Source organism: Verticillium dahliae, genomic scaffold (genome assembly GCF_000150675.1).
Source record: "Verticillium dahliae VdLs.17 supercont1.31 genomic scaffold, whole genome shotgun sequence".
NCBI lineage: Eukaryota > Fungi > Ascomycota > Sordariomycetes > Glomerellales > Plectosphaerellaceae > Verticillium > Verticillium dahliae.
In genome coordinates, this window is record NW_009276920.1 from 138,343 (window position 1) to 165,748 (window position 27,406).

A 27,406-nucleotide genomic window follows, 5' to 3' on the forward strand; every position below is an offset into this window, starting at 1 on the left:
ACAAGGGTTCGACCCGCTATGAGCCACGTGCCGAGGGGTGGATGAATGGCTTGGAGGTCGGGATACGAGGATACGGTGGTGGAAGGGGGGCAGGCGGGACTCCCAGGGGAATCGGAAGAGAAAACTCCCAGTAAAAGGACCTGGGCATGACCTCGAGGATGACGACTGCACAGCATTCAAGATGCATTCGGAATTATGGGATTTGGGACAAAACTCGCATACAAACGGCGGCACGCAAGGCATTAAAGCAATGACGAGAAAGAGTAAATCAGATCAATCATGCGCCTGTATTCACACGTCTTTTGCCAGACCCTCCCAATTCGCAGTCTTGGTGTGTCGTGTGCGACTGGCCCTGTGCGTTACGCCCTGTTGAGAGGCGAACTTTTTATACTGGTGCTTGTGTGTCCGCTGTAATGAGACTGAGCGTCTGTCGCAGACGCTGAAGCCGCAATCCCTCGAGGAGCAGATCAACAGATTCTTGCTGGCGTTCACCCTCATCATGTAAATTTTCAAGCCATTGAGTGAAGTCCTCAATGGCCGGTGGGGTTCACATATTAGCAAGCTAGTCAATCCCTTCTTTTCGGCAGGTCCCTGCTTCAAGAGCACAGTAGTTGGCACGATATATCTTTGATATTGACTATATAGTGCAACAGCGTATGTGTATTCTGGGAAGTTATTGTACATGAGTGCGATGTGTGAGAAGGCGGGGAAACTTAAAAAGAAAAAGGGACAAGAGAGTGAGCGGCAGGTGCCGAGCCTGCTTGTTTACTCTTGCAACAACGAGGGTATTGATTGGAGCAACTATAGAGAGAGAAAAGAAATAGGAAAGGAAACATGTCGCTGGGACAGTGAGTAACATGGGAAAATCACTCCCGAAGGCAGAAAAGCTCGATCAGAAGGTGTGATATCTTCTTCAGAGGCGGAGCCAATCCCGACCTTGGCCGCGGAGGTGGACACTTTCGGGCCGAGACGCATCCTCAGCAGTCCAGAGGCTGTGGCCAGAGAAATTCACGAGGCCGACAGTTGCTGGATCAGCGCCGGCTTCGATGGCGGCAATCTGGTAACGGATCTCGGCTCTGCGGCTTTTAGGGATGAAGGCGCGGACGCGTTTCCGACGCAAACGCTGAGTCTCGATGTCGCCCAGTCTGTTCTCGATGGAAGGTGGCATGCCGAGCTTCTGGTTCATGGGCATGGCTTGGGTCCACAAGAAACCTTGTATATCAGCCTTCTTCGAAGGCTGGAGCCAGAGGGATATTGTTGGTAGAAGCGGTTCTGACTGAACCGATCCCTCTACCCCTCCACTCTGAGTCATCCCAGCTGTTTGTGTACCAGATGACAAGGCCTCCGCGAGAGCCAGGTCCCATTCTGCAGCGGTGGCCTCCGGGCAGCGAGGGCGGCTTGCGTTGATGGTCTGACCATGGGAATCGTCTCCATGTGCTGGTGTTGTGGCTGCCTGAGGTCGCTGGTGTTGGCGTGTCTGTCCAGCAACGACAGCGAAGAGGAGCTCAGTGTCCCAGTCGGCGCTCGTGGTCTTGGTACTTCGGCGTAAGCGAGTCTTTGAAGGCTCAACTTGGTCGGAGACTCCAGCGAGCGTCATTATCTTGATATCCGGGGAGACCTCAAGCATACCCTGCGTATATGCACTCGATTCAGGCGCGGTCGGTTGCTCAGGCTCTTGGTGATCGGGGAAGCGGTCTTTCGGCAGACTGATACTGCTGATGACGCTGGAGTCCATGGATGAGGATAGCCCAGTCGAGTCCGTGGGTGACGCGGATTCAGAGGCAATGCTCTTGCGGTATGATGGAGAGTCCTGGCCCCGAGGCTCATTGCCAGCAAAGGACAACCAGTTGTGTTCGTCAGACGCGTCGCTTTCCTGCTTCCAAAGCGTCGAGGAGTTCAATTTCGCAAGAGGCTCTTCGTTGACACGGGCTTTGCGAGGTGTTTCCCGAGCAGCGGGCGCAGCTGAGGTTGTGCGAAAGCCGGTTCGGAGCTGGCCAGACTGATAGAGTCCAATGGGGTTGTGGCTAGCATTCGCAGTTGGAGCGACCCAGAGGAAGGCAGCAGCAGCAGGACTGATGCCTTTCTGGACGTTAGAGGCAGAAGTAATCCAGAAGGTATCAGCATGTTTGGCTTTAGCTAGACGGTCTTGGCTCCAGAGGAGGGTAGAAGGTGGAATCTCCGGCACGGCTTCGACGACCTGGCGTGGCTTGCGGACTAGTTCCAGAGCTGCGGGTGATGCAGACGTTGTTCGGAAGTCTTGACGGAAAGCGCTCGCGTCAAAGAGGCCCCCAACGGCCTTCTCAGCAGGCTGCGAAGGCGCCACCCACAGCGAACGGCTGGTCGTCGCTCTGGGGTACACGTTTTCGACAGCCTCAATGATGGAAGACTGGCCGGCACTTACGTCCTCAAGCTTAGCTTTGTCGACGGCTTGTGGCATAGAAGCGGCGAGAAGCCATATCTGTTCAGGTTCCGTCTCAAGAGGCGCCGTCCAAAGACTCGAAGAAGTCAGGAGCTCGACCGGACGCTCCTCAGCAGAGCGTGGCTTCCGAAAAAGCCCCTGTGCGGCAGGCTCTGCCGTTGTTGTACGGTACTCTGAGCGGACATGGCTTGGGCTATACAGACCATGTGATTCTTCGGTCATCACCGTACCCTTTGCAGTCCACAATGGCTCTGTCGGGGAATTGGCTGATTTTCCACTAGGTGCAGAAGCGAGCTTTGGAGCAGCCCACAACATTAATGCTGGGGCCTTGACAGGAGAGCTTGGTGAGGACCATAGATCCGTGCTTTGGATCACTGCGGCTTCGACCTTCTTGGGCTTGTTGCGCAGAAGAGGTTCCGCCGTTGGCAGGTAACGATCCCATGTTGTATCGTCCACCTCCGGCAGCCCCAGTCCTTGGGAGACAGTAGTTTCTTCTAACGTCTCGGTCCAGAGACCTATGGCCCGAGGTAGAGAAGGCGACTCTTCGCTATCAAGTGCGATCGAGATTGAGTCGTAGCCAACGTTGGGGTCAAACTGGTTATCGAAGGGACGCTTGTCAATATCTTCTTCGAACCCGAGCGGCTCGAAGAAGAATTCCTCAATTGTGGGTTGAGGCTCTGGGTGTGGCTGTGGCAGGAGGCTGTTCTTCGATGGGACCTGATCCGATTTGAGGAGGCTGGCAATCTCCCAGAGGGTGCTTTCGTCAAAGTCCACATCGTCGTCGTTGTCGTCGTCGCTCCCCTCTTGGTTGTAATCACTGCCATCCTCATCATACTCGGGCACCGCCTCTTCCACGTCCTCGTCGTCCTCTTGATAGTCGTAATCATCGTCACTGGAGGAAACCATGTCATCCTCCTCGTCATAATCGTCGAAGAAAGAAGCAGAGTACTCCTCAGCCTCCAGTTGCTTCGCACGTGCCTCTAGAACAGCTTGAATGGCAGGTCCTCCGCTTGACATGGTCCCTGGCATGGCCATGAACATGGTGGGCCGCATTTGGATGGTAGCGGTATCGGATTGCTCACCCCAAGGGAACTGGAAAATACCGAGAGTGCCACGCCTGTTGGGTATCTCTTTGGGACTTTCTATAATGTCCGGCAGAAGGGTGACATGTTTGTTCTTTCTGGGCGGACGCTGCGTGACCGGCCGGGATTTGACTTGTTGGGCGGCGGGAACGGGGAGAGGGGATCCTCGCCAGAGGCCGACCGTTACCGAGTGTGGCTTCGCGGCGAAAGAGTTGCGACGGTTCCACAAGCGAGTGCTCTCGATCTCTAGGGTGCCCGTGGTCTTGCGGACAGCAGGACGGACAGAAAGCCCAGGAAGGTCCTCCGGGGCGACAGGTGCCCTGACCCGTTCGTGCGCAACCCACAAGTGGTTGTTGATAGACGCAGGGGCTTCAGGCGGTGCAGGCTTCCACAGCTTCGCACAAGGTGCGTTTTTTCTTGACAGTACCGCTTTGGCACGGCTGTGGAAGTCACGCCCTTCATCTTCAGACTCATCAGTGTCCGGTGGGGTAGGGCTACCGAGATGACCCTTCGGCATAGACACCGACAGGAAGTTGAGAAACGGCTTCGTTGTGGTGAGATCGGCAGCATTATCTGCATACTCGAACTCGGCATCCGCAAGTTTCTGCTGCCATCGGCTTTGCGGACGACTCTCTCCAGCAGTTGAAGAGGTTGTGTCGCTAACACTGTCTCTGGAAGGTCTTACTGAGCTCTGGAGGCGAGCACGTCTAGAGGCACGTCGATCTGCCGCAATCGAGGATGACTGTGAGTGTCTAGACTGGGTTCCCCCGCTGACCTTCTCAACCTCGGATTGTCGACTTAACCTAGTTTCAGCGGTCGAAACGGAATCCCTGCTAAACCCATTCTGCATATCGTGCCACTGAGACTCCTGCTGACCCATCTCCTGTTCCAGTCTTTCGAGTAGACGGAGCCTCTCACTTTCGTCTTGCATCGGGTCCCTATCCATCTCCTCAAGTTGTTTCAGCTGTTGCTGAATGACTTTGTAGGCCTCTTGCGGAGAATCTAGTGGAGATGGTTCAGCAGCTACTATGACCGAATTCTTGCTGGTAGAGTTCAGAAGCAGTGGTGTTGGTGGAGGCATTCTCCGCGACACCACCCTCTCCTTTCTGGTGGAAAAAGTGGTACATTGCTCGCCCAAACGATGATGCCACTGGTGGTTTGAGTCATTCGAGCTATCCGGGTGCTGTTGGTCATCGAACCACGAGACTGTAGCCATGCTCATGTCATGCTCCATCGATGAATCGAGCATAATCGTCATGACCTCTTTACCGTCGTTCTGGTCAAGCATGGAGACGTTTCGCGGTTCATGCCCAGAGTCAGGGTTCTGGATATAGGTCGATACGGGAACTTGTCTAGCCTGCTTGATGTTGACAGCCGCAACGGGCGAGTGGATGGAACCCCAGTTTGTCGTCATCTCCTCGTCGCGGGTTCGGGCATCACTGATCACTGACATTCTGGTGCCAGTGACCGGAATCACGGGGGATGACCGACGTCTTGCTCCATCATGCGACACCTCGGACAGCGACCTCTCCGGCATGATAGGAATCCAGGAGTCATGGACGTCATCTGCCGCTACTCTTTCTGTGGTTGTGTAAGTATCGACGCTGAACTTCGAGGTGTAGCGGATGTCAGGCATGTGCACAGGTCCATCCTCAATCTCGAAAATGCTCTGAGTTCGAAGCGATGTCCGCTGCGAGGAAGCGATGGACCTTTTGGAGAGAGTCCGCTGTGCAAGTTCCGCGCCTGATCCTTCGTCGGTGGATTTGACCTTCTCTGTAGCGTAGGCGGCAGGTAGGGGGGGCAATTCAGGTATCGAACCCCTCAAACCATTGACAGTAGCGTTAGCACTTTTGGGCGCTCCAGGGAAGAAAAGTTCCATCTTCTCGTCAAAGGTCATGCTTCTTGTGTCATTTGGCAGTGGTCGCAAAGGCTGTCCTGCACTCTTGGGTAAGGGCGGTAGGGCGGGCAACTGGGTCGGGCTACCGGGTGTCGACCGTAGGATGGACTTTCGACTGGCAATGGAGCCCCCAGACCTGTTTCTTACATGTCCCCTCGGCGATGGTTCTGACGGGAAAAGCTGACGGTCGCTCTCCTGTTGTCTGGGTATAGGCCGCGGCCTGTGAACGACTGAATCTCTTCCCTTGACCAGGTCAAGTGAGGGGTCGTCGGGCCTGACGTTGGCGGTGACGAGCAGCTTACCAGCAGCTCCGTCGATGATGCTTTGTACCGCAGCGGGATTATTGTATTGAATCTGGTTCATGAACAGAACGGTTGGTTGGGATTCGCCGTCCTGAACGGCAGTTTTCACGCCTTGGGCTCGAGGGTTTGAGGGAAGACCGACGGTTCCACGTCTCTGAAGTGGAGGAAGAGGCTGGGACGTTTCTGGAGAGGAGCTTGTGTCGTTCTGAACTTGCTGTGGTGAGGATCCCGGAAGATTTCGAGCCGCCATAGCCTGCATTCTCGACGGCCTGATGGTATCTCGTACCGAGGTCTGCTTCGGCCATGTGGAGGGCAGCTCCGGTCGAGGTGGAGAGCCCGTTTGTTTGCCAGATGATGGCGATGCAAATGATGTTTGAGAAGGCGAGTCGCTCGGGACAGCTGTCTGTTGGCTTGACGAACTTTCCAGAGATCTCCGAGGGGGCAGCTGTTTCTCCTCCAGGATTCTTTGTTGCACTTGGGCAGCCTGGAGTGACGCGCCACGCGACGACTGATCTTCCTCTGCAGCCACAGAAAGTTCGTTGGGCGACTGTCGCGGAGACCTTCGACGGAGCGAATCGATACCTGGCGAAGTTTGGCTGGATGTGACGGTGGCGCTAGGCAGTAGTCTATCTGGCTCGTCAGACGACCTGGGCTCAGTGCTGTCCTGCGATGTCCGGCCTATCTCCTTGCGCCTCATCTTGCTCTGAGATCTCCTGATAGCTTCTTCAGCGGTGAGGCCTGGGGGGCGAGGGGCTGCACGCTGCGCGATCAAGGCCGTGGGCTCCTGCAGAGCAGCAAGGTTCCGTCGCTCCTTCTCATTTCTGGCGGCCGTGGCGAGATCGATGGTAGCAATCTTGTTGAAAGGACTGTCCTCGCCTACTTTTTGCAGGATTGGGTGAGAGATGACAAGCTTCCCCGCGGTTATGCCACCGGTGTGAGCATCGCCCCTGGGTCTCTGATACTGTGCTCGGGTGTTTCCTTCAGACGATTTTCTTTCTTGCCAAGCCATGGCGCCGACGGCAGCACCCGCAAAGCCGGCTCCGGCAGCTCCATTACCGGCGTTGAAAGCGCGTGTGGCCGTAATTGAGGTCGTCGTGCCAGTCTTGAGATCTTCATATCGGTTGGGGGGGAAGTTTGACTCTGAAGAAGATATGTCGCGAGATTGTGTGGTAGGATCTTGGAAGTCGTCGGGCAATGAAGCAGAGTTTTGGGGCAAGCCAGATGCATGAGCTTTGGTGAGAACCAGGGGCCCTAGAAAAGCGGCAACGAGAGCTGTCTTGTGTTAGCAGTGATTCATCTCGCGATAAGACATCTGTAGAGCGTTATACCGAGTAGAAGACTGAGGGCTACCGCAGGCAGAGCTGTACGCCAGATGATGTCAATTGTCGGAATGCCGAGAAATAACGGGACACTCGCCCCTGTCCACAAAGCGAGCCCAACAAGGAGCATCAGAACAGCCATGGCGCGCTGGTGGCCGGGACGCTTCTCGCGGTAGTCTCGAACCAGTCCGGTCGTGAAAGCGCGGAGGACGAAAAGGGTGAGAATGACAGCGTCTGTGGCGCCGACAGCAATACCAATGGCGGTCATGTTGTTCGACGGCTGGCAGACGGGCAGCATTTGAGTCCGCTGAAAAGCGACAAAGACGACACCGACAAGCAGGCGAATGACAAGGAGCGCCTGGGGGATGAAGGTGTCGGATGACGGCTTGAGACCACTGTTGATGGCCCATAGTAGGTACTGCTCGAGGGCAAGGCGCGCGATCTGGTCGAAGGAGGAGGCGAAAGTGACGGCGACTTGACATCCCAAAGACGAGGAGGGGTCGATGAGGGTCGCGATAAAGTCGATCTGGGCCCAGAGGGCGGCACCAGCAAGGAATGTGATGAGGACCAGCCTCAGGCCGTCCCGGAATACTTTGGTGCCCTGCCCCTGGATACAAATATAAAGAGCGGCGGAGGCCGAGTTGAAGACGATGCCACTGCGTGTAACACAACGTTAGCTGATCACATTACCGAATCGTCCCCTCATCCTCATCCTCATCCTCATGGTTCTCGTGGCGTTGTTCCTTTTCGGCATGGATGATGAAGTGCATGGCGGCGTTGACTGACAAGGTAAAGGCAGCGCTCAAGGCCTGACTGGTGGCAGGGAACGACATTGTTGAGAAAAGCGCCGGGGCGGCAAACGGAACCGGCCGGTGACGAAGGGAAAAGCCCCAATCAATAGGGAAAGGAAGAAGCGAAGGCTAGTAAAAAAGAAAAGCGACCATGTTGGCGATACCGACGTTACACGATAAGCATGACGGAACGCAACGACGGACGAAGGAAAGTCAGCTCGATCGACACCTTCCGCAACCAGTAGGCAAGATGGACGAGATGGAGGAGTAGAAAGTTTGGCCTGCAAGCGACAGCAACAGGACAGAGAAAGCACAGGGCGGACAGGCGCTTGGTCGAGCCTACAGAGTGTGTCTCTAGGGCTCGCTGGTGGGAGGGACGCAGGGCGAGAATAGAACGAGCACAGCATCGAGCATCGAGCATCAAACGACCCCAGTCTCAAGACAACGTTGAGGCGCAAGAGGACTTGAGAGATGACCAGGCCTTTCATTGGCCATGGTTGGGTTGACAGGGCTCGAGGGCCTCCTAAAGGCGTGGCGCCGAGTGTGGGTGTTTCACCCTTGAAACTGACAGCGTCAGACCTCGTGGGTCATGGGTCGACAGTCGTGGGCTTTTCCCCGTCTCTTTTCGGTTATCAGATGAAATGCAACGGCAAAATAGAGTAAAGCATTGCGATCGATGGATGGTCGACCATGTTGCATTCCGTGATCCGTGTCATGGAGGAGGACTAAAGAAGAAGAAGAAGCTCTGGTCGGACGACGTGCGGCTATATTCGATCCACAACCAGACGATTTGGAAAGCAGCTTCCTTGCCCCTACTTCCTTACCTAGGTACCTAGGTACCTAACCTAAGGTACTACTGATTGGCAGGCAGGCGGGTTGCCAAATTGATCCCCTGCGATTTTCTGCCTGAACAGAAGTACTCTCCCGTGCGACATGCTGACTGATATGCTGCTTATAGGGTGTTTATTTCTGCCACTTCTTTTTTGCAACCCACCTGGCAGTATAACGGGGAAATAGCAAGGGAAGGAGATGCCATTGTGAAACACCCCAAGTCCGAAGCACGTGCTTTGGCACGTCAGCACGCTTTACAGTGTTCAGTAGGGTGCAGTCGTCCTAAAGACACTGTCCGACGGAAGCCATCGGCGTTCGGCACAAAATGCGGGGGCCCCGGAGCCCGGGATGACGAACCCGGGCCGGTCACTCACAGCACAGCACCCTCAGCCCTTGAACTAAATCTGGTCTGCACCCATCCTACACTCTGACCGACCTGCAACCTTTCCCTTCAGATCCCCAGACAAGAGCGCAGTTGTTGTTATCCCGTAACACAATTTCACATCTCGTCATGCCGCGCGCTGAGCTCGAGTACCCCAAACGGCCCCTCGGCACCGTCAATCGGTACAGCCCACGAGGTGAGTCAGCCAGCATGGCACCATCACCAGGAGCAGAAACAACTCACCACTGCACACAGCCTCGTATTCTCTCAGGGTGATCCACGGCATCGTCAACACGTGCCCCACGCTTCATGTCTCCTTCAACTCCCCCGACTCGCCCTTCCCTGCCGTCCTTCCCATGATCGGTCAGATGGGCTCGTTCGACCGTCCCTCCAGCGACGAGGGCGACGTGCTCGACCTCTACCTCCATGGCTACGTCTCCTCCCGCGTGATGAACCTGACCCGCCGTCCCGCGACCGATGACTCACCCCCAGGCATGCCTGTCACCGTCGCCGCCACCCACGTCGACGGCCTCGTCCTCGCGCTGACCCCCAACTCCCACAGCTACAACTACCGCTCCGCCGTCCTCTTCGGCCACGCGACCCTGGTCGAGGCCGACGACGAGAAGCTGTACGCCATGGAGCTCATCACCGACAGCGTCGTCGCCGGCCGCTGGCAGAACAGCAGGATCCCCCCCAACAAGGCCGAGATGAGCTCAACGAGCGTTCTCAAGGTCCGCATCGCTACCGGCAGCGCCAAGATCCGCTCCGGTCCCCCGGGGGACGAGAAGCACGACATGGAGGACCCGGCGGTCGTCGGCAACGTCTGGACGGGCGTCGTGCCGGTGCACATGTCGCTAGGGGCTCCCATCGCCGGGCCGTACAATGCCGTGGACAAGGTGCCTGCCTACCTGGAGGAGTACATCAAGAGCATGAACGAAGTCGGAGTGGATCATTCGGTCAAAGCGGCAGAGGCCTCTGCCAAGCCGGGAAAGAAACCCGTTGACGATTGAGTAGAGGCAAGCATGACAGGGCACAGCAGACCGCCAAGGACGCAAGATGGTAGGCAAGGGAAAGCAAGGGAAAGCAAGTAATGTGTTTGTGCTTCTAACCATCGATAATACGACAGCCACGGGTGGTGGGTGATCGCTCAGAAACAGCATTGCGCAGCAACCAGCAAATTATAAAATGGGAGTCTCGTGCTGTCAGCCTTGAGCCCATCACCACAGTTCCCAGATCTTGGGGTCCAGCACCGTACGCATGACCTCCCAATGACCCAGTGCGCTCTTCTGGTGCCACTGCGCCAGCTTAACCGTGTCGTTGTTCCTGAGGATGCCGTCCTCAGCGCCGAGTTTGAAGTTGGCGTCCAACACCTCGTGCTGCGGCATCATATACGCTCGCCGAGACCTGCTGCCAAGATAGTCGCTCTCTGTGGGCCTCCTGAACGTGATGTCACCTGAAGTCTTCTTGCAAAAGATGACCATGTTGGTGAAATCTTTCTTGTCTTTTGCCAAAGTCTCTTCGTCGGGAGCGGCCGACTCGCGGAAGATGCGACATGAAGGGAACACCTCCCTGATGGTGTTAACGATGATCCTTGGAGCTGGGTGAACAAAATCGCCGGCGTAGTTCTCAGATTGGTCAGCATGTGCTTTCGGGGGGGCCAGACAGCGGGTTTCATCACTCACAATGGCGATCACGCCGTCGGGTTTCAGTAAGGAGCTCAGTCCCTGGAGGAACTCCAGAGTGAAAAGAGGGATGGGCTCGGCGCCGCCGGTGAAGACATCGTGAACAATGTAGTCGTACTGAGCTTCCGCATCGTTGACAAGAGAAGCTGTGTAGCTGACGGCATCGTCGATAACCGCTGTATGGTTCTTGGGCAGTTGAAAATACTTGGAAGCGAATTCGTGGACCACTGGGTCAATCTCCACGACAGTCGTATCAATGCCATGCGCGACGAGAGCCGCTGGCGTCGTTCCAATACCCAGGCCACTGTTATTCATTAGCGTGGACTCATCAGCGTGGACTATGACTTGCGGCCAAGAGAGACCTACATGACGAGAGCTTTGGCCTCATTGTCAGGAATAGGGGCTGTGACCTCGACAAGGCGGGTAGCCTCGAGCATGACAAAAACGCCATAGATGGGCTCAGCCACACGAGGATCTGTAGGCCTGACCTTCATCCATTCACCTCCAAGGAGCGAGTGATCGCAGCGCATGACGCGGAACCCCTTGTCAAGGCTCTCGATGACGGAAATGTAGCCAGTCAGTGACTCCTTGCGGTCCAGCAAGATCCAATTGTCGGCCTGAAGCGTATAGTTGAGGCCCACAGTGGCAGCAGGGGACATGACATGGCAGTTGTGCATGGCTGTGTGGTACAGCGCTGGCAGGGACACCACGATCAGGTTCGAGGGCGCGAACAAGGCATAGGCAGCGCCCAGCAGAAGCTCCAGCCCGATTCGCGTCGTGAAAAAGGCCTGCCCAATGAATGCCTGAATCACACCGTCCGTGAGGTTCTCAAAAAGCTTGAGGATGAGCCACGATGCGATGCCTGGCCCGGCCTCAGCGAAGAATTGGGGCAGGAAAGAGAGATCAGCATCCTCCAACATTGTGGCGACGGTGGCGGCGGATATGGCGACCAGGGGAAACAAAGTGAGCAACTCAGTTACAAGAGGCCCATAGTGTGCTGTGAAGGTGTTGCTCCAGCCGAAAAGGAAGAATTGGATCGTAGGAATCCACATGGCAATGACGGGCAGGAGATGGGCGGGTTTGATGGGCAGTGCGCGGTTGAGCCAGATGTTTCCAGACCATCCGGCAAACGCTGCGCCCATGATGACCTTGGAATGCCATACCGACGATGGGATCGATCCATAAACTGGCGAAAGAGTCAGGTAAGACACGTTGGAGTAGGTAGCCACAAGGATGAGCAGAGTGGTCGTTTTGAAATAGAGGGCGAGCTGCTTGAGGATCCAGGACTCTCCCGAGTCCCTCTGGGCTTTCGAGGCTAGATTCTTGAGCTCATTCTCGAATTGCTCGGGGCTCGCAGGCTGAGGCGTGAGATCGTCAACCTTTCCGGTCTTTCGTTTGGAGGCCATGTCGAACGTGGTGCTGTCGATGAGGCGAGGTGACGTTGGAGGGGAAGGTACGGTTCCGTCAGGCTCCGGGTCTACAAGAAGAGAACGCACCGACCGACGCGCTGAGGAAACGACAACCAGAAATACAAAAGAAGAAGTTAGACCTTCCAACAGCCGGCTGCTGAAGTTCAAAGAGAAAAAATGTGATGGCAAAGCCAAGAAACTACTTCGTCAAGTCAAGTCCCAGATGCGGTACGGTGGATGAGCGTCGTTTGAGAACGGGGACACGTGCTCACTCGCTGATCACTGGTGGTTCTCAACGCAGCACCAACACCAGGTCCGTGCCCCGATCTGGCGAAGGAACCCTGGTTTGAGCACTTGGGCCCCACTCTCTCCTGGCCACTCTGGTCCGAGATCACGACAGGAAATGAAAGGCTTCTCTTGGCGAATCAATTTTTTAATATTTGCATTGCGAACAGCCGCGGGGATAGAAAGTGAGCTCACGCTCAGTCTATACAAGATGCCATCGTTGCCTTGCGGAATGGCTTCCCTCTCCCAGCCAAACCCCCCCTCCCCTTCTCCCATAAACCTCAACCCCCCCAGTGCTTACACCAGACGAGAAGAGTCCGTAAAGGTTTTTTCTTCCCAACCGGCAGGGATGGCCACATGGTGAGCCATACAGGATGCCATCGTTGCCCTGCGGACTGACTCTTTGTCAGACCCCCACCACGGCCAGCACTCTGGCCGACGCGATGTGATATGGTCGGATAGCCGTCGAGACGGGCTATGCAGGATGCCATCGTTGCCCTGCGGACTGGTCATTCTTCATCGACCAGACCCCTTGCGATACTCCTCCTTGCAGCCACGGGCAGACAGGTCTTGCTACCCGGTACACACAAAGGATGACTGGAACATCTCAGCCATACAGGATGCCATCGTTGCCCTGCGGACAAGCGTCTCCCGCTTGACCCCTTGAGCAGAACATGTTCCGCTCAGATCTTGACGCCCTCGATGATGGGCCTGGCCTCCTCGCTCCTCCACCAGCTGACGCCCTCCGTGCCGGGATACGTGTACTGGTCCATGCTCTCGGGCTTCATCTCGACGCTGTAGCCGGCCTCGGTGGGCGTCTGGTAGTAGCCGTCCTTGATGACCGAGGGGTGGAGGAAGTGCTCGTGAAGGTGGTCGACGTACTCGAGCACAGAGAGCTTGCCGCTGACGACGACGTAGTCGATGGTGCTGAGGTGCTGGGTGTACTCGGGCAGGCCAACACCGCCGGAGTGGGGCACGATGGGCACGTTGAACTTCTTGGCCATCAGAAGGACGGCGAGGACTTCGTTGACGCCGCCCATGCGGCAAGCGTCGATCTGGCAGACGTCAATGGCACCAGCCATGAGGAGCTGCTTGAAGACGACACGGTTCTGGCACATCTCGCCCGTGGCGACACCAATGTTGTAGGGCTTGAGGGCCTCGCGGACGGCCTTGTGGCCGAGAATGTCGTCGGGGGAGGTGGGCTCCTCGATGAACCAGGGCTTGAACTCCTTGAGCTCCTTCATGTAGGCAATGGCCTCGGGGACCGACCAGACCTGGTTGGCGTCGACCATGAGAATGTTGCCCTTGTCGTACCCAATGACGTCGCGCGCAATGGTCAGCCTCTTCTTGTCCTGCTCAACGTTGCTGCCGACCTTGAGCTTGAAGTGCCTGTAACCCTTGCTCAGGGTCTCTTGCAGCAAGCCCTTCATCTTGTCCTCTCCGTAGCCGAGCCAGCCGGCGCTGGTGGTGTAGGCGGGGACGGCGCGGTTGTTCTCGGCATCCTTGATGCGCTGGGCCTTGCCGCCCTCTTGCTCCTTGAGCAGGGCGATGGCCTCCTCGGGCGTGATGGCGTCGGTGATGTAGCGGAAGTCGATGCACTGGACAAACTCCTCCGGGGTCATGTCGGCGACGATGCGCCAGACAGGCTTGCCGAGGACCTTGGCCCAGAGATCCCAAATGGCGTTGACAACGGAGCCAAGAGCCAGGTGAATGACACCCTTCTCAGGGCCGATCCATCGGAGCTGGCTGTCGTTGACCAGGTACCTCCATGTCTCGCCCCAGTTGGCGACCAGAGATGAAAGAGTCCTGCCCTTGATGCGGTCACCGAGGTAGTCAATGGCTGTGCAGACGATGTCGTTGCCGCGACCAATTGTAAAGGTCTGTTGAGGAAGATTGTCAATCAGGGAATCCGAAGCGATGCGGGACAGACAATAAGAATGCCGAGATGAAGGGGGCACTCACCATGCCGTGGCCGCTATACTCGGAGTCAGTCTCGAGGACACAGTAGGCGGCCGAGTAGTCGCCGGCAGCGTTCATGGCGTCGGAACCGGTCTTGTCGAGCGAGGTAGGGAACCTCACATCGCGGGTGCTCCACCCGGTGATGGTGATTTCTTGGACCATATTGACAGCCGTGTGGTGGGGGAGAGGGAAAGGAGAGGGCGTGAAGGAGGTGGGTGAGATAGACAAACAAAGGTGACAATGGCCCAAAGTGAGGCGTGGGCGAGTGAAGTTATATACCTTGCGTGCCTACTTTTTTATTCTCGTTCTGCTCGCTCCTTGCAGACTCACCCCGCGTCTACATGTAGAGATCGGTTCGTCAAGGTGCTTTACCCCGAGCCAGGACGCGCCATGCGGAACGGCAGGGATCATCATGGGGCCACGGCTACGTGACGGCACCTTGGGGCGTGCCAATTGATGCTGCATGGAATAGAGGGGGAGGGGTAACTAGGAGGGGTCGAAGGTCGAAGTGGGGATTAGTGGGCAGGACGGCTTTGGCGACCTCGAGAGAGTGGTGAGAGAGACGCTTGTCCGTGCCGGGTCCGGCTACTACCATCGGGAAAAGGTTCTGATTGATGGAGAAATTATCCGTCGGCTGAGGTGGTGAGATGGACAGGGCGTTCGGGGCGCTAGGGGGATGCGAGACGCGACGGATACAGTTGAGTGGGAAGGACAAATTATCGCATTGCGCTACCCAAGTCAGGGTCTAGCACTTCAGCCCGATGGCCTGGAACCCACGACGCGCGGAGTCGATGCCGCTCGTACACGCCATGTTGATTTGTCTCCTCCCGACCGTCTTCCCATGCCGACGCCTTTTTTTCTGGTCGTCTGATCAAGGTGCCTGACAGGACAAGTCGCTGTCACAACAGGCTCGAAGTCGGAAGGCCGAAACAAGGGTCAGTCGGGAACATCTTTGGGACGTAATGAACGGATGAGCCATTTGTATTGCTTCCTCATCACTTCGACACCTGTCTCGACCAGCGGCATTCTATATGCATGTACTTCGACATTGTATTGAATTCTCAACATAGGTAAAAATGGGCAAGAAAGACATTGAATCACGAGATACTGTAATGCAGCCAAGGGCCAAGAGTTACTGGCGGAAAAGATTAACGGCGACAAGTAGATTGACCTGTTGCCGGTGTGCCAGTCGGAGAAATGTGCCGAGGAGCATGCATCGACCCTAGCTGTGTCCAACAGGCAAGGAGCTTTCTGAAGGACAATGACTAGAAAGCGTCACGGGGAAGGAGCATTCTTCTAGAAGCCATATCAGAGCTGTGGTTACCAACAATCCATAGGGTCGGCTGTGAAGGTGAGCGTCGTTGCTGAGGTGCTGTGTGGAAAGTTGATAGTGGAGAACCGCCAGCCAGGGGAGGCAATGCGCCGGAACAGGTACCGATGGCTGGTAGCCGTATTGGGTCCTGAATATCTTCGACCTGGCCCAATCGACATGACTATAAGCCCTCTGGGGAGGACAAGGCTATCATTACTAGGCATCTCCTGAGGGACGGTGACTGATACCCAGATGTGCCAAGCAACACCAGGCTCGCAATTGACAGTGCTGTTTGGTTTGAGCCACGTGACGAGGTTGGAAACAATGACGTGGGCCTCAAGCCCCCTGGCGTCAGCTTGACAGGCTGCGTGGCTTGAAGGTTGCAGTCTGCAGGCCAAAACCTGGTCCAGATGAACCCCGTCAACTTTCATCCACCACCATCATTCGTTGGTCATTCCATAATTATGCACGCCCGCCCTGATTGCTTCGCCCTCCCAGGGAAGCTGGCTTTGCGAGCCTCACCTTTTTCATTTCGAACGAGGCGCGCAAGTGTGCCGGCTCCCGGTAACTACCTATTGCCCTCAACTGTACAGACCCATCCACAGTTGAGTGGATGAAGGAGGAAGCATTATACCCCGCCGCATGCACAGCCACATATGTAGAGCTGGCTTTGCGAAGTGGTGAGGTGAGCCGAGTTGGCTGACACCAGGGCCTTGCAGGGCGAATCCTGTTTTCATCACCCCTGGACCCAAGACCCTTCCCCAGACTGTAGTACACGTCGACGAACGTCATAGGTCGTCGTTTGCTTCACATGTCGCCAGCTCTCGTTTATCGTTTATAATGCCAAAACCTCCACAATGGCGCAAAGACCATTGCTCTGCTGTCGTACACACCCCATGTCACAATGTCAGCAGCTCAGGTATCCCCGCGTACCAGCTCGTCCGCCCAACGATCATCAATGGATCGCACACGCATACCTACAGACCGCTCAGCTGCACCATCAGCCTCGCCCGGTCTCCAGCAGGCCAAGCCCGAGAAAATGAGAAAGAGGCTCCAAAAGAACCCTTCCCGCCGGTCAGCCTCCAGCAACCTGTCGTTAAGTTTCAAGGCTGGTGCCAATCCTGTGGTACAGCAGACAACACAACCCATCGCTTCGTCTCCCCGCGTGCCACCAGATCTGAGTGATGCCAAATGGCAAGAGTACCTACGGCGGAGCGGCATGTTGGCGATGGACTCATCGTCACCATTGCCAGGACTCAGCCCTCTTCAGGAACGAGCCGACGCAAACAACGTCGAGCAGACACCGACGATCATACCGGAATTCAAACATCTCGCTATTAATAACACACCTCCTCGGCCGCTCCTCACTAGTCTTGGTACCAATTCTCCGACCTCTTCAACTTCGACGGCTTCCAGCGTCAAACGTCGGGCAAAGACCCCGGTCACGTCCATCGGCCAGCTGGAAGCAGGCTCATTCGGCAGAAACTCCACCGATGCCAGCAAAGTCACGAGCGTTGACCGCATTGCGGCCCAGTACCAGGCTCTCCTCGAGCCCAGTGATACGGATTCCATATACACGGACTGTTACTCGGACCCTCCGCCACGCTCCGAACGACGACTGACATCGTCGGGAACGAGGCGGCAAGATAGCTCGGAGGAAGTCCCACCACATCATGTCATTGCCGTCCCACCACCGCGGCGTGGAAATACACAGGCCCATTCGCCCACCTCGGACGACGGCACTCTGGTCGGCTTTGACGAGGAGGCGATCTACTTTAAGCCCTTGTCATTCTCGCCAGAACCGCCTTCCGTACTGCACCATCGAGTGTCGACAATGTTGCGACGATCCGTGCCGCAAGGAAACTTCGGGCTTCAGCTTTGTGTCGACCTCTTGACACGCGAGCTGGCGACAGCCATGCTTGATCGTCCTGGAGTCAGCCCCGACGCACCTGCGCTGCAAATCCTCGTCATGATTGAGGCGTATGAGAGGTTGCGCAACCAGGTGCTCGAGATGGGCTTACAACGTGACGAGCCCCAGGGTGTCGAAACCATGTTCGACACATGGCTCGGCGCATTGTATTCCCTTCATGATTCCCTATCTGGGGAGTCTTGGTCCCGAAGCGATACTTCGTCTTTGCCTTAACCGAAGATTGGTGATGGAGCTTAGAGCTTGAGAATTCTGAATCTGTAATATATGACGTTGGTAGACTACGCCTTTAATGATATTTTAATCAACCCTTGGATGTCCAAACAGAAATGGCCGTTTTGGTGATTGCGAAATGCCTTATTGATGTGATTGAGTGATAGCACACAACACCAGGCTTGATAAATTATTAGGAGAGCAAAATCGGATTAATGAGCTCATCCATAATAATCAAATATCGTCGGCGCGATGGTTTTCAAAAGATGATGGTACATGGCGGCTCGAATCACCAATGCACGGACCAGCCGATTGTGAGCGTGACGGAGCTACATGGTTGGAGACGCAGTCAAGCTATGACGCACGTGGTCGAACAAGCGATTCACCAACGTGACGGTCGCATGTCTGTCCATCCTAAGGCTGACCTCTGAAGCACAGCTTCATGCCGACAGCCGAGGGTTGACTGCGTTTCCGTCTCGAAGCAATGCCTGCAGACGACGACTTTGGGGCGGACGCCGACTTCCTGGCGGCGCTCGCAGCGTCCGACTCGAGCAGTTCACGGCCGCACGCGCCGCCGCCGCCACCGAAACCACAGGCAGCACGACAACAAGGCGCACCCAGGATCCAGCAACCGACACCTCAGAGACTCGACAAAGCACCGCCGGCGAGTGCGTCTGCCTCTGGCGGCAAAGTGGTGCAGCCGACGCCACAAGCGCTGCCAAAGCGGTCTTCTGGTTCTGCGATCCAGGTGTCGCCCCGCCAGAGGGGAAACCCGGTCCTCGCGTCTCTGCGGTCGCTCCCGTGGGAATACAGCGATATTCCAGCCGACTTTGTGCTCGGCTTGACCACCTGTGCGCTCTTCCTGAGGTACGGACACTGACCAACCTCCCACCACCTACTGCCGTCCTACGTGCTGACAAGTCTGTGCTGCAGCCTGAAATACCACCGCCTGCACCCCGAATACATTTATCAGCGGATACGAAACCTGCAAGGGAAATACAACCTGCGCATCATCCTTGCCATGGTCGATATCCCAAACCACGAAGACTCGCTGCGCGAACTATCCAAGACTTCGCTGGTCAGCAACGTGACCGTCATACTGTGCTGGTCCGCTGCCGAGGCCGCCCGCTATCTCGAGCTGTACAAGTCATACGAGCACGCCAACTTCAGCGCCATTCGCGGCCAGCAGTCCTCGAGCTACGCGGAGAAGCTCGTCGACTTTGTGACTGTGCCCAGGAGCGTGAACAAGGCGGATGCCATTGCGCTCGTGAGCACGTTTGGCAGTCTGAAAGACGCCGTCAACGCCGACGCCGAGCAGATTGGCGTCATTGCTGGATGGGGAACCATCAAGGTGAACAAGTGGATCGCTGCGGTTGACGAACCGTTCAGGGCCAAGAAGGCTGCCAAGCGCAAGCTCGTCCATGACGAGAGCACGGAGGACGGGACGCCATCGCGGCTCGACCAGGCTCGTCCCATCGGGCGTGTCCCGCTGCGCGAGATGTCTTCGATGGGTGGCGCATCCGCAGACACCCCGCCCGTCGAGGCGGTTCCTAGCGGCGAAGCATCCGCAAGGGAAAAATCAGGGGCCCAGCGGCCTGCTGCCGCGGCCGACGAAGACGACGAGGATGCAATGATCGCCGCTGCCATTGAGGAATCAAAAATCACAGCGAGAGCAGAGGCTTCACAGAGAAAAGAGTCTGCGGCCAGCAGCCGTGTGCCAGAGGAGCTCAATGATGGCATAGCAGCGGCGCTGGCAAGGTTACGTGACGGTGGGTGAAGCGACTTGTCAAGAGGGACAAGACAGATATACAGGTGGCTCGTGGCCTACTGGCCATGGACCGAGATGCCTATGAATGCAACGTAACGAGTACAATGTAATAGAAAGAAAACCTGATAGGGTTTTGCTGATGCAGAATAGAGTGACAACTTCTCAATAGCACTTCTGAGAATTCACGTCAAGAGACGCTGAGCATGATGTTCTGGGTGGCAAAACTAGGCTACCAAAGAGGGCTTCTTCGCAATGTTTCACGTGGTGTATGGTGTTGCAGAATAAGTAGTATTAAACGGTGTGATATGGGTTTTGTGCCTCCCCTGCAGACACGATGAGCCGGATCCAGCGCTGGCGAAGAGATGAGTTTTGTCTATGTATGCGTGTGTGAGAGATCAAGTGATGGAAGTCCTAGGCGCCGCCATCGCGCTTGGCGTACTCTTCTTCCATGGCCTCCTCATAAAGTCGGTCAGCCTCTTTTTCGGCGTCCGTCTTGGGACGCGACGTTCCTGCGCCTGTATTCACTCCAGCTCCTGAAGCGATGGGAGTTGTGTGCCCTTCGGTTGTCGTGGCTCCGCAGCCGTTACCAGTGGTGCCTGACTCAGTGGCTTTGGCCGGGGTGTTGTCGAGTGGGAGTCCCATGATGAAGGATATGTATAGGCGGATGACAAAGGTTATTTTAGGGTCCTTTCTCGATGATGTGTCGACTTTATTTTTGATATCATGAAACAGAATTGAAGGCTCGGGTTTGGTCGACCCCTTTTGTATCACGCAAATGGCCTGGATGGTAATATGTAGAAGGCCGTGGATCTCTGCCTGGGTGGCGACCTTGTTGGAGGCCTACAGGTACAGACAGACCTCAGGCTCGCAAGAGGGGCGAACGGAATGGAGTCAGTCCCCTTGTCAGACCCCTAGATTGCTGCAGTGTCACTGACTAGCGGGGCAAGAGGACCCAAAGTTGGCCGTTTCCCTTTTCGACGGCCATTGACCAATCACAGCTCGTATAATGCTGATTACCGCCGTTGACCTATCCCTCAACACCGACATCCACCTCTACAGTGTTTTTTGTAAAGCAAGGGAAGTAAGGTCAATAAACTTGAAGACGGGTCCTGCAGAATATCTTTTCGATTCTTCCATTGACTCTATAAAGCTTCTGGTAACCTTCTCCCTTCTGGTTCCGGTACAATCCCACTTGATTATCACGAAGAAGACGACAGCACACGGAAACGTCGCTCACCCTCTACCTACCTTCCCTTTCTAGTCATTCTAGCTCTCTGTCACACACACACACACACACATACACATTCACACACCATGTCGATCGTGGCAGTCAAGAATCTCATATTCGGCCGCTCGAAGCGCCGTGGCTCTAGCAGCGCCGCGTCGGACGACACAGTCGTTGACAACACCGACCCTGAGCGTCAACCTCTGCTCACTACCACCAAATCCAAGACATCCTCCATTGAGCAGCAGGAGCCAACACGGCCATTCCGCCTCGATGCTCGCATCATCTCAGATGCCACCATTGGCCTCTCAGATGGACTCACAGTCCCCTTCGCCCTGACGGCAGGCCTCTCCGCCCTCGGCCAGACCAAGGTCGTCGTCTACGGCGGCCTCGCCGAGCTCATCGCCGGCGCCATCTCCATGGGCCTTGGCGGCTACCTCGGAGCCAAGAGCGAAGCGTGAGTTCAAGTTCCTCTCTGTCCTCTCACATGCCCCCTCCTTCCTTTCATTCCCCCCCAAACAAAGCACAAGAACTCCAACTAACACGCACCCAACAGCGCCTCGTACAGGGAAACCAGGGCCGAGTGCGTCCGCAGCATCGAGCAAGACGGCGACCACGTCCGCGCCGCCGTGCTCGAAGTCTTTGAGCCCTACGAGCTGCCCGCCCAGACCCTCGACGACCTCTCAGCCCACCTCGCCCGCTCGCCGCGCCAGGTCGACTTCCTCATGCAGTTCCAGCACTGCGAGCAGGAGCCCGCCTCGAACCGCGCCGCCGTCTCCGCCCTGACCATTGCCGCCGGCTATCTCTTTGGCGGCCTCATCCCGCTGTTCCCGTACTTCTTCGTCGGCGAGGGCCAGGTCGACCTCGCGCTGTGGATCTCCGTCGCCGTCATGGTCGTTGCGCTGTTTGCGTTTGGATACGTTAAGACGTGTGCCGTCAGTGGATGGCACGGCGGCCGGTGCGTGTGGGAGGCCGTCAAGGGTGGTCTCGAGATGGTCGTCGTGGGCGGAGCCGCGGCTGGAGCGGCCATGGGACTGGTGAAGTTATTCGACGGCATGGCAAATGGAGGCACTACTGTTGTCATGTAGTTCTGTCTGGTTACGTGCGTGTGGGATTGTTGACGGGCTGGCGTTCATAGGCGTAAGGAGACATGCGGTCGGCACCGCAGTGGAGGTCATCAGGTGTCATGATCTCACCTCACCTCGGGTTGGAGTACGGCGTACAGGATACTGAAGGAAAATTGGCCCCCCTCGGATCAGGGCGGACGCCACCCTTTGTATTTATCAAAGGAATTTTGCACAAGACACAACTCTTCCAAGTCAAACAATGATTGAAGTAAATACTCGGTGATGTTTCCTGGAGCCTTTTCCCATTCGCTGTGGGTAATTTATTAGTACAGTTGTGGGAGCAGATTCCCTCTTTACAAAAACGCCCCTGCTCCTACACACAATCCGCATATTTTGGGCGCGCCAGGCAAGTGCGCAGCCTGACGGGATGCCGTTCAGAACACGACAAGATCAGAACTCCCGGCTCTCTCCAATATCACACACGTCGAACACACCCTTAGCGGGAAGACCCTGCCACTCCATAGCCTTCTGCAGCAACTTGGGCGGTTCCAGGACCTCCTCCATGGTCAGGGCCCAGGTGCCCCAGTGGATGCCCATGGCGCGCTGGCAACGTGTGTCGCGGAAGATCTCAACAGAGTCGTAGGGATTCGCGTGCATGCTCGAGAAGGCGACGCGCGGGTAGTACGCGCCAATGGGGATCAGGCCGAGGTCAAAGGGACCTCGGTGCTGACCGATCTGTTTGAACTGAGGGCAGGTGGGCAGAGCCTTGAATTCGGGGCTGTCGAGGTCCATGCCGTCGCGGGGCACCATGCGGTAGCCCGTGTCGCCGCCGAACCATACAGACCGACCGCCAGTCTTGACGGCCCAAGAGCACCAGAGGGTCGTGTCCGTGTCCCAGAGGGTGCGAGCCGAGGTGTGCTGGCAGGGGAGGCAGGAAATGGTGGCGCTGATGGTCTCGGGGCTGTCCGTCTTGTGGTTGGTCTTGTCAATGGTCAGGGTCAGGTCAGCACTGTCCCACCAGTCGAGCTCGGTGACGTTCTTGAGACCAGCTGACTTGAACCAGGATTCCAAGCCGAGGCCGACAAAGAAGTGAGCTTTGGGGTTGTGCTTCTGCAGCTCAAGAACCGACGTGTGCGACAGGTGGTCGTAGTGGCTGTGGCTGATGACAACAGCATCGACGAAGGGGATATCGCTGAGCTCGCAAGGCTTTGGGGTAAAGCGTTTGGGGCCGAGGAAAGAGAAGGGCGAGCATCGATCCTCAAAAACGGGATCAAAAAGGACGCGCAGGCCGGATGGAAACTCGACGTAGTAACAGGCATGGCCTAGCCATGTCGCGCGCAGCTTGTCTGAAGCGTGCCGTGTTGGCAAGAATTTGGGTGGCACGACATTCACAGTGGGCGGAGACGTGTCCGGGGTTTTGAGGTCGCCCTTGAGTGTTGGCCTGCGGAGAGGGGCGATGAGCAGGCTTATTGATGAACAGTGGTGGGTAGGGTCATGCTCACCAGACGATGTCTCTGACAGGGTTCAATTTTTGATATGAAGGGTGGGGGTTTTTAAAGTGCACAATGGATCCGTTCTTCGTGACATGGTGAGGCTTGGCGCGAGCATCTTCGGGTGTGTCGGTGGACTCGGGCAGCTTTGTGATGGAGGATGTGTAGGAGGCCACGGCCAGAGCGACGGCAGCCATGGGTGCAGAGGAACGGATCAGGGCGTGGGACGTGGATGGAGCAGCTTGGGGTTTGAATGAGCGGAAGAGGCTTCGCAGCTTGCCGATTGACATGATGCAATGAGAAGGAGGCGATGGGACTGTGCAAAGCCCGAAGGGGACCGGAACAAGTTATAGTGGTCAGCTATGCACCTTCTCTCGTGATGAAGAGGTAGGCAGGCAGGCAGGCAACAGGTAGATAGATCCACTACGCAATCAATGGTTACGATGAGACTCTGACATGCCATGTGGACAGGGGTAGCTTCATGATGGGCCTGTGCCCAAGGTACATTCAAAGGCCAGTCGCACTCGCATCCGGCGGCAGCAGAATGATCGAAAGCCGCCGTACCGCCGTGGACTTAATCGGACTCGGACTTAGGTAGTGACCCACCAGCCTGCCCTCAGGAGCTCGTCTGTTGAGGTAAGGCCTGGGCCTGGGCCTGAGCCTGAGCCTGAGCCTGGGAGCCTTACCTCTATTGTGCCTACGGCGTGTAATACAGTACAAGTACATGGTTAGTCCCCAAATAAGGTACATGTATGGAACCTAAGGTACATGTATGGAAGGTACGGGACCAAATACCCAGCGCCCGGAGTCTACGGCCTTCGGGCCCCACCTGCCCACCATCCCTAACCCTCCGACAGCCCCTGGCGCATACCATTCAACAAAGCAGCGTTATGCTCGCTCCCCCCCCCCCCCCCCCTGCTGCAGGCTGACATATCAATGCCACTGGCAAGCTGATGGCATGCATCAAGAGAAGAGAAATGCCACGACAGCCCTGGACTCATCCCCCAGATCCGCCGAAAGTCTCTTGTACCGCTCTCCTTGCTTCCAGAGTGGCAAGTGATGGCTTCTCTCCCACTCCTGTTCCTCCATCGCCCTGAGATATCTTCTCTTGGCCTGATCGAGATTGACGATACCTTTGTAACGCATTGCAAACTCGAGGCGCTGATCCATCTGTGTCTTTTCAGGATCTGTACCGTCAGAGGACGCACTCTGGGAGTCATGTCCTTCCCGATCAGTTGAATCCGTCTCGATGGAAGCGGCCTCGGCTCCCTCCGTGCCGTCCAAAGTGTGCTTGACGTGCGGCCGCAAGATATGCGGTACCCTCGCTAAACCCTCCAGTCGTCTCACGTCACTCTGGATGCTCCAATATCTCGGCCGTCTGAAAGTAAGTCCCTGATGGAGACAGTCAAGCTCGTCCTCGCAGGACCTTGCGATGTTGCCCTGCAGACTCCCCCGGACAGCATCCCCTTGTGCCGCTACGGCAAGGGCGTGACATCGGTCGAGGCATGTTTGTATGACATCTATTGCGTCGTGTGGGGCTCGCTTATCTGCCATCACACCCTGGATCTGCCATGATGCCGACTCGGAACAGCCGTTGCGCAAGCGAAGAATCTTCTGATCGATCATCCTCCATGTTCTTTCATTGCGCTGTTTGAACCACGACGGTATGCCTATCTCGCGCTCTCGCGGTACATCGTACTGGTTGTGAGACATCCTGGATCCTCTAGGTTTCTGTTCCTGGCTTCGTTCATCTCTGCTTATACTAAATCCACCAGCCTTCAGTGAGAGGGGACACTTGATGCCATGAGGGTGTATATATAATGCGTCGCGAGCCAATTCCGATACACACCTTGTCGCCAAAAGCTTCATCACGCAGAAAGCAAAATTGGTCAAGTCTGCGTAGCCACACGGTCAACACGGAGCTTAAAAAGTTCAAGGTTCATTCATCATTACAGGTCAGCTTAGACCAGCATCAAACACACGCTCAGGAAACCAAAACCTTACCGCACCAAAGTCCCTCAGGATGCCAAATGCCCAACCGAACCGCGGCACCCGAAATACAAAATCATCAACGAGGGGTCATCACCTCGCTCGAATCACATATCGAGTCCACGGGTATCTTCTCTCAGCTCGTCACTGCCCAGCTCCTTCTCCAATTCGTCGGCTACAAAGCCTTCGTAGTCATCCAGGTTCTTCTGCACGTGAATTTTGAACTTGATCACATCGTTCAGCATGCGGTCAATCTCCGTGTGGAGCTCCTCCCGCAGAGCGTTTGCTCGCAGCACGAGCTGTTCGTACCTGGACTGCTGTTAGCAAGGAATATTCCGTCTCACGCCATTCGCCGGTTTCCGGTTACTCACTCGATGCTCGTGTTCATCTCACGCTGTTCCATTAATTGAACCGATTCGGACAGGGAACCACGCATCTTGGCGAGTTCCTTCTCCATCTTCTCAATTTGGGCATCGGAAGCCATCTTTTGCGTCGTCGTGACCTGGTCTCCCTGTTAGTCCTCGTGGTCGCCCGTTCGGTGCGCTACTGCAGACGGTCGCTCACCTCCTTGGTCTTTTCGTATTCTTCCTCAGCTGCGCGCACGCGATGCTCTAGGGCCTCCACCTCATTCCGTTTGTCCTCGATGGCTTCCTTGATTCCGTCCAGCAAATCGTGGTCCTTCATCATCAAGTCCATCGCGACACTTCTTCGTTCCGAGATTTCCTTTCGCAGCGCGAGCAAGCTGTTCTTAACCTGACCGCGCAGGTCCAGGTTGAGAATGTGAGCCGGCTGGTAGCCCGTCGTGGGGTCTGCGAGCAGCCTGTCTGTCGAGCCGGAGCCGCTGGAACCCTTGAGTTGAGAGGAGCCAAAGTCGGGTCCGTCGTTGACGGTCACTTGAAGCTCAAAGTCTCTGCCCTTGGCGTTGACAGCCGTGGCTGGAATGAGGCCAATCTGGTAGGCGACCGTGTTGTAATTGTCGACCATGCGCTCCAGGTCGTCGAGCTTGTGGCTCGCCTCCATCTCGCGGTCTGCCAGCTTCTTCTTGACATCCTCCAGCCTCTGGCTTGCCAGTTCGATACCCTTCTGAAGGCGATCTTGCTCAGAGGTCATGCGGTCGATATCCTGCATGCTGATGCCCTGATCGTCCACAATCTTTTGCAGCCCGCGGCGCTCTTCCTCGGCCTCTTTGAGCTCCTCCATGAGCTTGTCGAGCTCTTCCTGCAAAACCTGGCCGCGGTTCTCATACTTGTCCGTTCTTTGTATTGCGAGTTCATTGTACTCTTCAAACTTGATCTTGTCCTCCTCCATGATTTTGAAGTGGTTGTCGAGCAGGGCAGGATCTGGCGTTGACTTTTCCAGGTCTTCAATCTCCCGCAACAGCCGGCTGTTTTCCGCCTCCAGCATCTCGAGCTCTGAGGAGTATTTGGAGTTGGCATGTTCAAACGCCTCGGCCATGAGCTCGACGTGCGGCGCCAGCACCCTGTCGGCCTCGTCGTCGCCCGCATCTTCGTCCATGGAAAGCCAATCCCTGTATGCCTTGCTCAGAAAGTCGAAGATGACATGGTCGCCGCTGACGTCGATACCGCTCTCTGTGCACGCGTCGTCGTAGCGATTGGCCGCGTAGCCGTCCAGCATCTGCGCGAGCTGCATCATCCAGTGCAGCACGCCGAGGAACGTGCTCCAGTTCTGGCCGCCGACGGCGGCAATCTGGCTCTTGGTGATGCTCCGCTCGTACGGGTACCGCAGCTGCTTGAGGATGGGGGGCACCTCCTGGTCGATGTTCTTCTGGAAGCGGTAGCTCGGGTCGATGCGGTGGTAGAGCCACTGAAACATGTAGTTGAAGTCCTTTTGCGTCGGTGACTTGATAATGTTCTGCGAAAGGGTGTGCTTCATCTGCATCTCAAAGTTGTTCTGCGCGAGGTAGTCGAGGAGTTCCTGCGCTATCTTGGCCTGGTAGGACCTGTCGCGGAGAGGACGAGGGTCGCGCGGCACGCCGGCGGGCTGCGGCGCTTGCTGGAAGAAGCTCTGATGGCTCATGGGCCCGTTGTCGAGGGGTG

At 56.3% G+C, this 27,406-nt stretch overlaps 10 protein-coding genes across 10 annotated transcripts; 4 read left to right on the top strand and 6 right to left on the bottom strand.

Annotated features, from left to right (window-relative positions):
• Positions 1 to 913: 913 nt before the first annotated feature.
• Positions 914 to 7,852, bottom strand: VDAG_10078 (uncharacterized protein; the record flags this gene model as incomplete). The annotated part of the gene is made up of 3 exons (XM_009651342.1): positions 914 to 6,972; positions 7,029 to 7,675; positions 7,710 to 7,852. 3 exons carry the CDS (start codon positions 7,850 to 7,852, stop codon positions 914 to 916), a joined length of 6,849 nt encoding a protein of 2,282 aa, XP_009649637.1.
• Positions 7,853 to 9,152: 1,300 nt separating this feature from the next.
• VDAG_10079 (uncharacterized protein) lies at positions 9,153 to 10,033 on the top strand (the record flags this gene model as incomplete). Its single annotated transcript, XM_009651343.1, has 2 exons — positions 9,153 to 9,219; positions 9,279 to 10,033. 2 exons carry the CDS (start codon positions 9,153 to 9,155, stop codon positions 10,031 to 10,033), a joined length of 822 nt encoding a protein of 273 aa, XP_009649638.1.
• A 207-nt stretch (positions 10,034 to 10,240) lies between these two features.
• On the bottom strand, positions 10,241 to 12,111 carry VDAG_10080 (spermine/spermidine synthase family protein; the record flags this gene model as incomplete). The annotated part of the gene is made up of 2 exons (XM_009651344.1): positions 10,241 to 11,009; positions 11,072 to 12,111. 2 exons carry the CDS (start codon positions 12,109 to 12,111, stop codon positions 10,241 to 10,243), a joined length of 1,809 nt encoding a protein of 602 aa, XP_009649639.1.
• A 971-nt stretch (positions 12,112 to 13,082) lies between these two features.
• On the bottom strand, positions 13,083 to 14,520 carry VDAG_10081 (L-galactonate dehydratase; the record flags this gene model as incomplete). The annotated part of the gene is made up of 2 exons (XM_009651345.1): positions 13,083 to 14,279; positions 14,362 to 14,520. 2 exons carry the CDS (start codon positions 14,518 to 14,520, stop codon positions 13,083 to 13,085), a joined length of 1,356 nt encoding a protein of 451 aa, XP_009649640.1.
• Positions 14,521 to 16,190: 1,670 nt separating this feature from the next.
• VDAG_10082 (uncharacterized protein) lies at positions 16,191 to 17,813 on the top strand (the record flags this gene model as incomplete). The annotated part of the gene is made up of 1 exon (XM_009651346.1): positions 16,191 to 17,813. The coding sequence occupies exon 1, from the start codon at positions 16,575 to 16,577 to the stop codon at positions 17,811 to 17,813; it is 1,239 nt and encodes a 412-aa protein (XP_009649641.1). The 5' UTR covers positions 16,191 to 16,574.
• Positions 17,814 to 18,294: 481 nt separating this feature from the next.
• Positions 18,295 to 19,587, top strand: VDAG_10083 (mating-type switching protein swi10; the record flags this gene model as incomplete). The annotated part of the gene is made up of 2 exons (XM_009651347.1): positions 18,295 to 18,677; positions 18,744 to 19,587. 2 exons carry the CDS (start codon positions 18,295 to 18,297, stop codon positions 19,585 to 19,587), a joined length of 1,227 nt encoding a protein of 408 aa, XP_009649642.1.
• A 402-nt stretch (positions 19,588 to 19,989) lies between these two features.
• Positions 19,990 to 20,220, bottom strand: VDAG_10084 (uncharacterized protein; the record flags this gene model as incomplete). The annotated part of the gene is made up of 1 exon (XM_009651348.1): positions 19,990 to 20,220. One exon carries the CDS (start codon positions 20,218 to 20,220, stop codon positions 19,990 to 19,992), a length of 231 nt encoding a protein of 76 aa, XP_009649643.1.
• A 672-nt stretch (positions 20,221 to 20,892) lies between these two features.
• VDAG_10085 (CCC1 protein) lies at positions 20,893 to 21,891 on the top strand (the record flags this gene model as incomplete). The annotated part of the gene is made up of 2 exons (XM_009651349.1): positions 20,893 to 21,260; positions 21,360 to 21,891. 2 exons carry the CDS (start codon positions 20,893 to 20,895, stop codon positions 21,889 to 21,891), a joined length of 900 nt encoding a protein of 299 aa, XP_009649644.1.
• A 429-nt stretch (positions 21,892 to 22,320) lies between these two features.
• VDAG_10086 (NAPE-hydrolyzing phospholipase D) lies at positions 22,321 to 23,650 on the bottom strand (the record flags this gene model as incomplete). Its single annotated transcript, XM_009651350.1, has 2 exons — positions 22,321 to 23,311; positions 23,373 to 23,650. 2 exons carry the CDS (start codon positions 23,648 to 23,650, stop codon positions 22,321 to 22,323), a joined length of 1,269 nt encoding a protein of 422 aa, XP_009649645.1.
• A 1,806-nt stretch (positions 23,651 to 25,456) lies between these two features.
• VDAG_10087 (HEC/Ndc80p family protein) lies at positions 25,457 to 27,386 on the bottom strand (the record flags this gene model as incomplete). Its single annotated transcript, XM_009651351.1, has 3 exons — positions 25,457 to 25,658; positions 25,721 to 25,860; positions 25,914 to 27,386. The coding sequence occupies 3 exons, from the start codon at positions 27,384 to 27,386 to the stop codon at positions 25,457 to 25,459; spliced, it is 1,815 nt and encodes a 604-aa protein (XP_009649646.1).
• Positions 27,387 to 27,406: the final 20 nt, after the last annotated feature.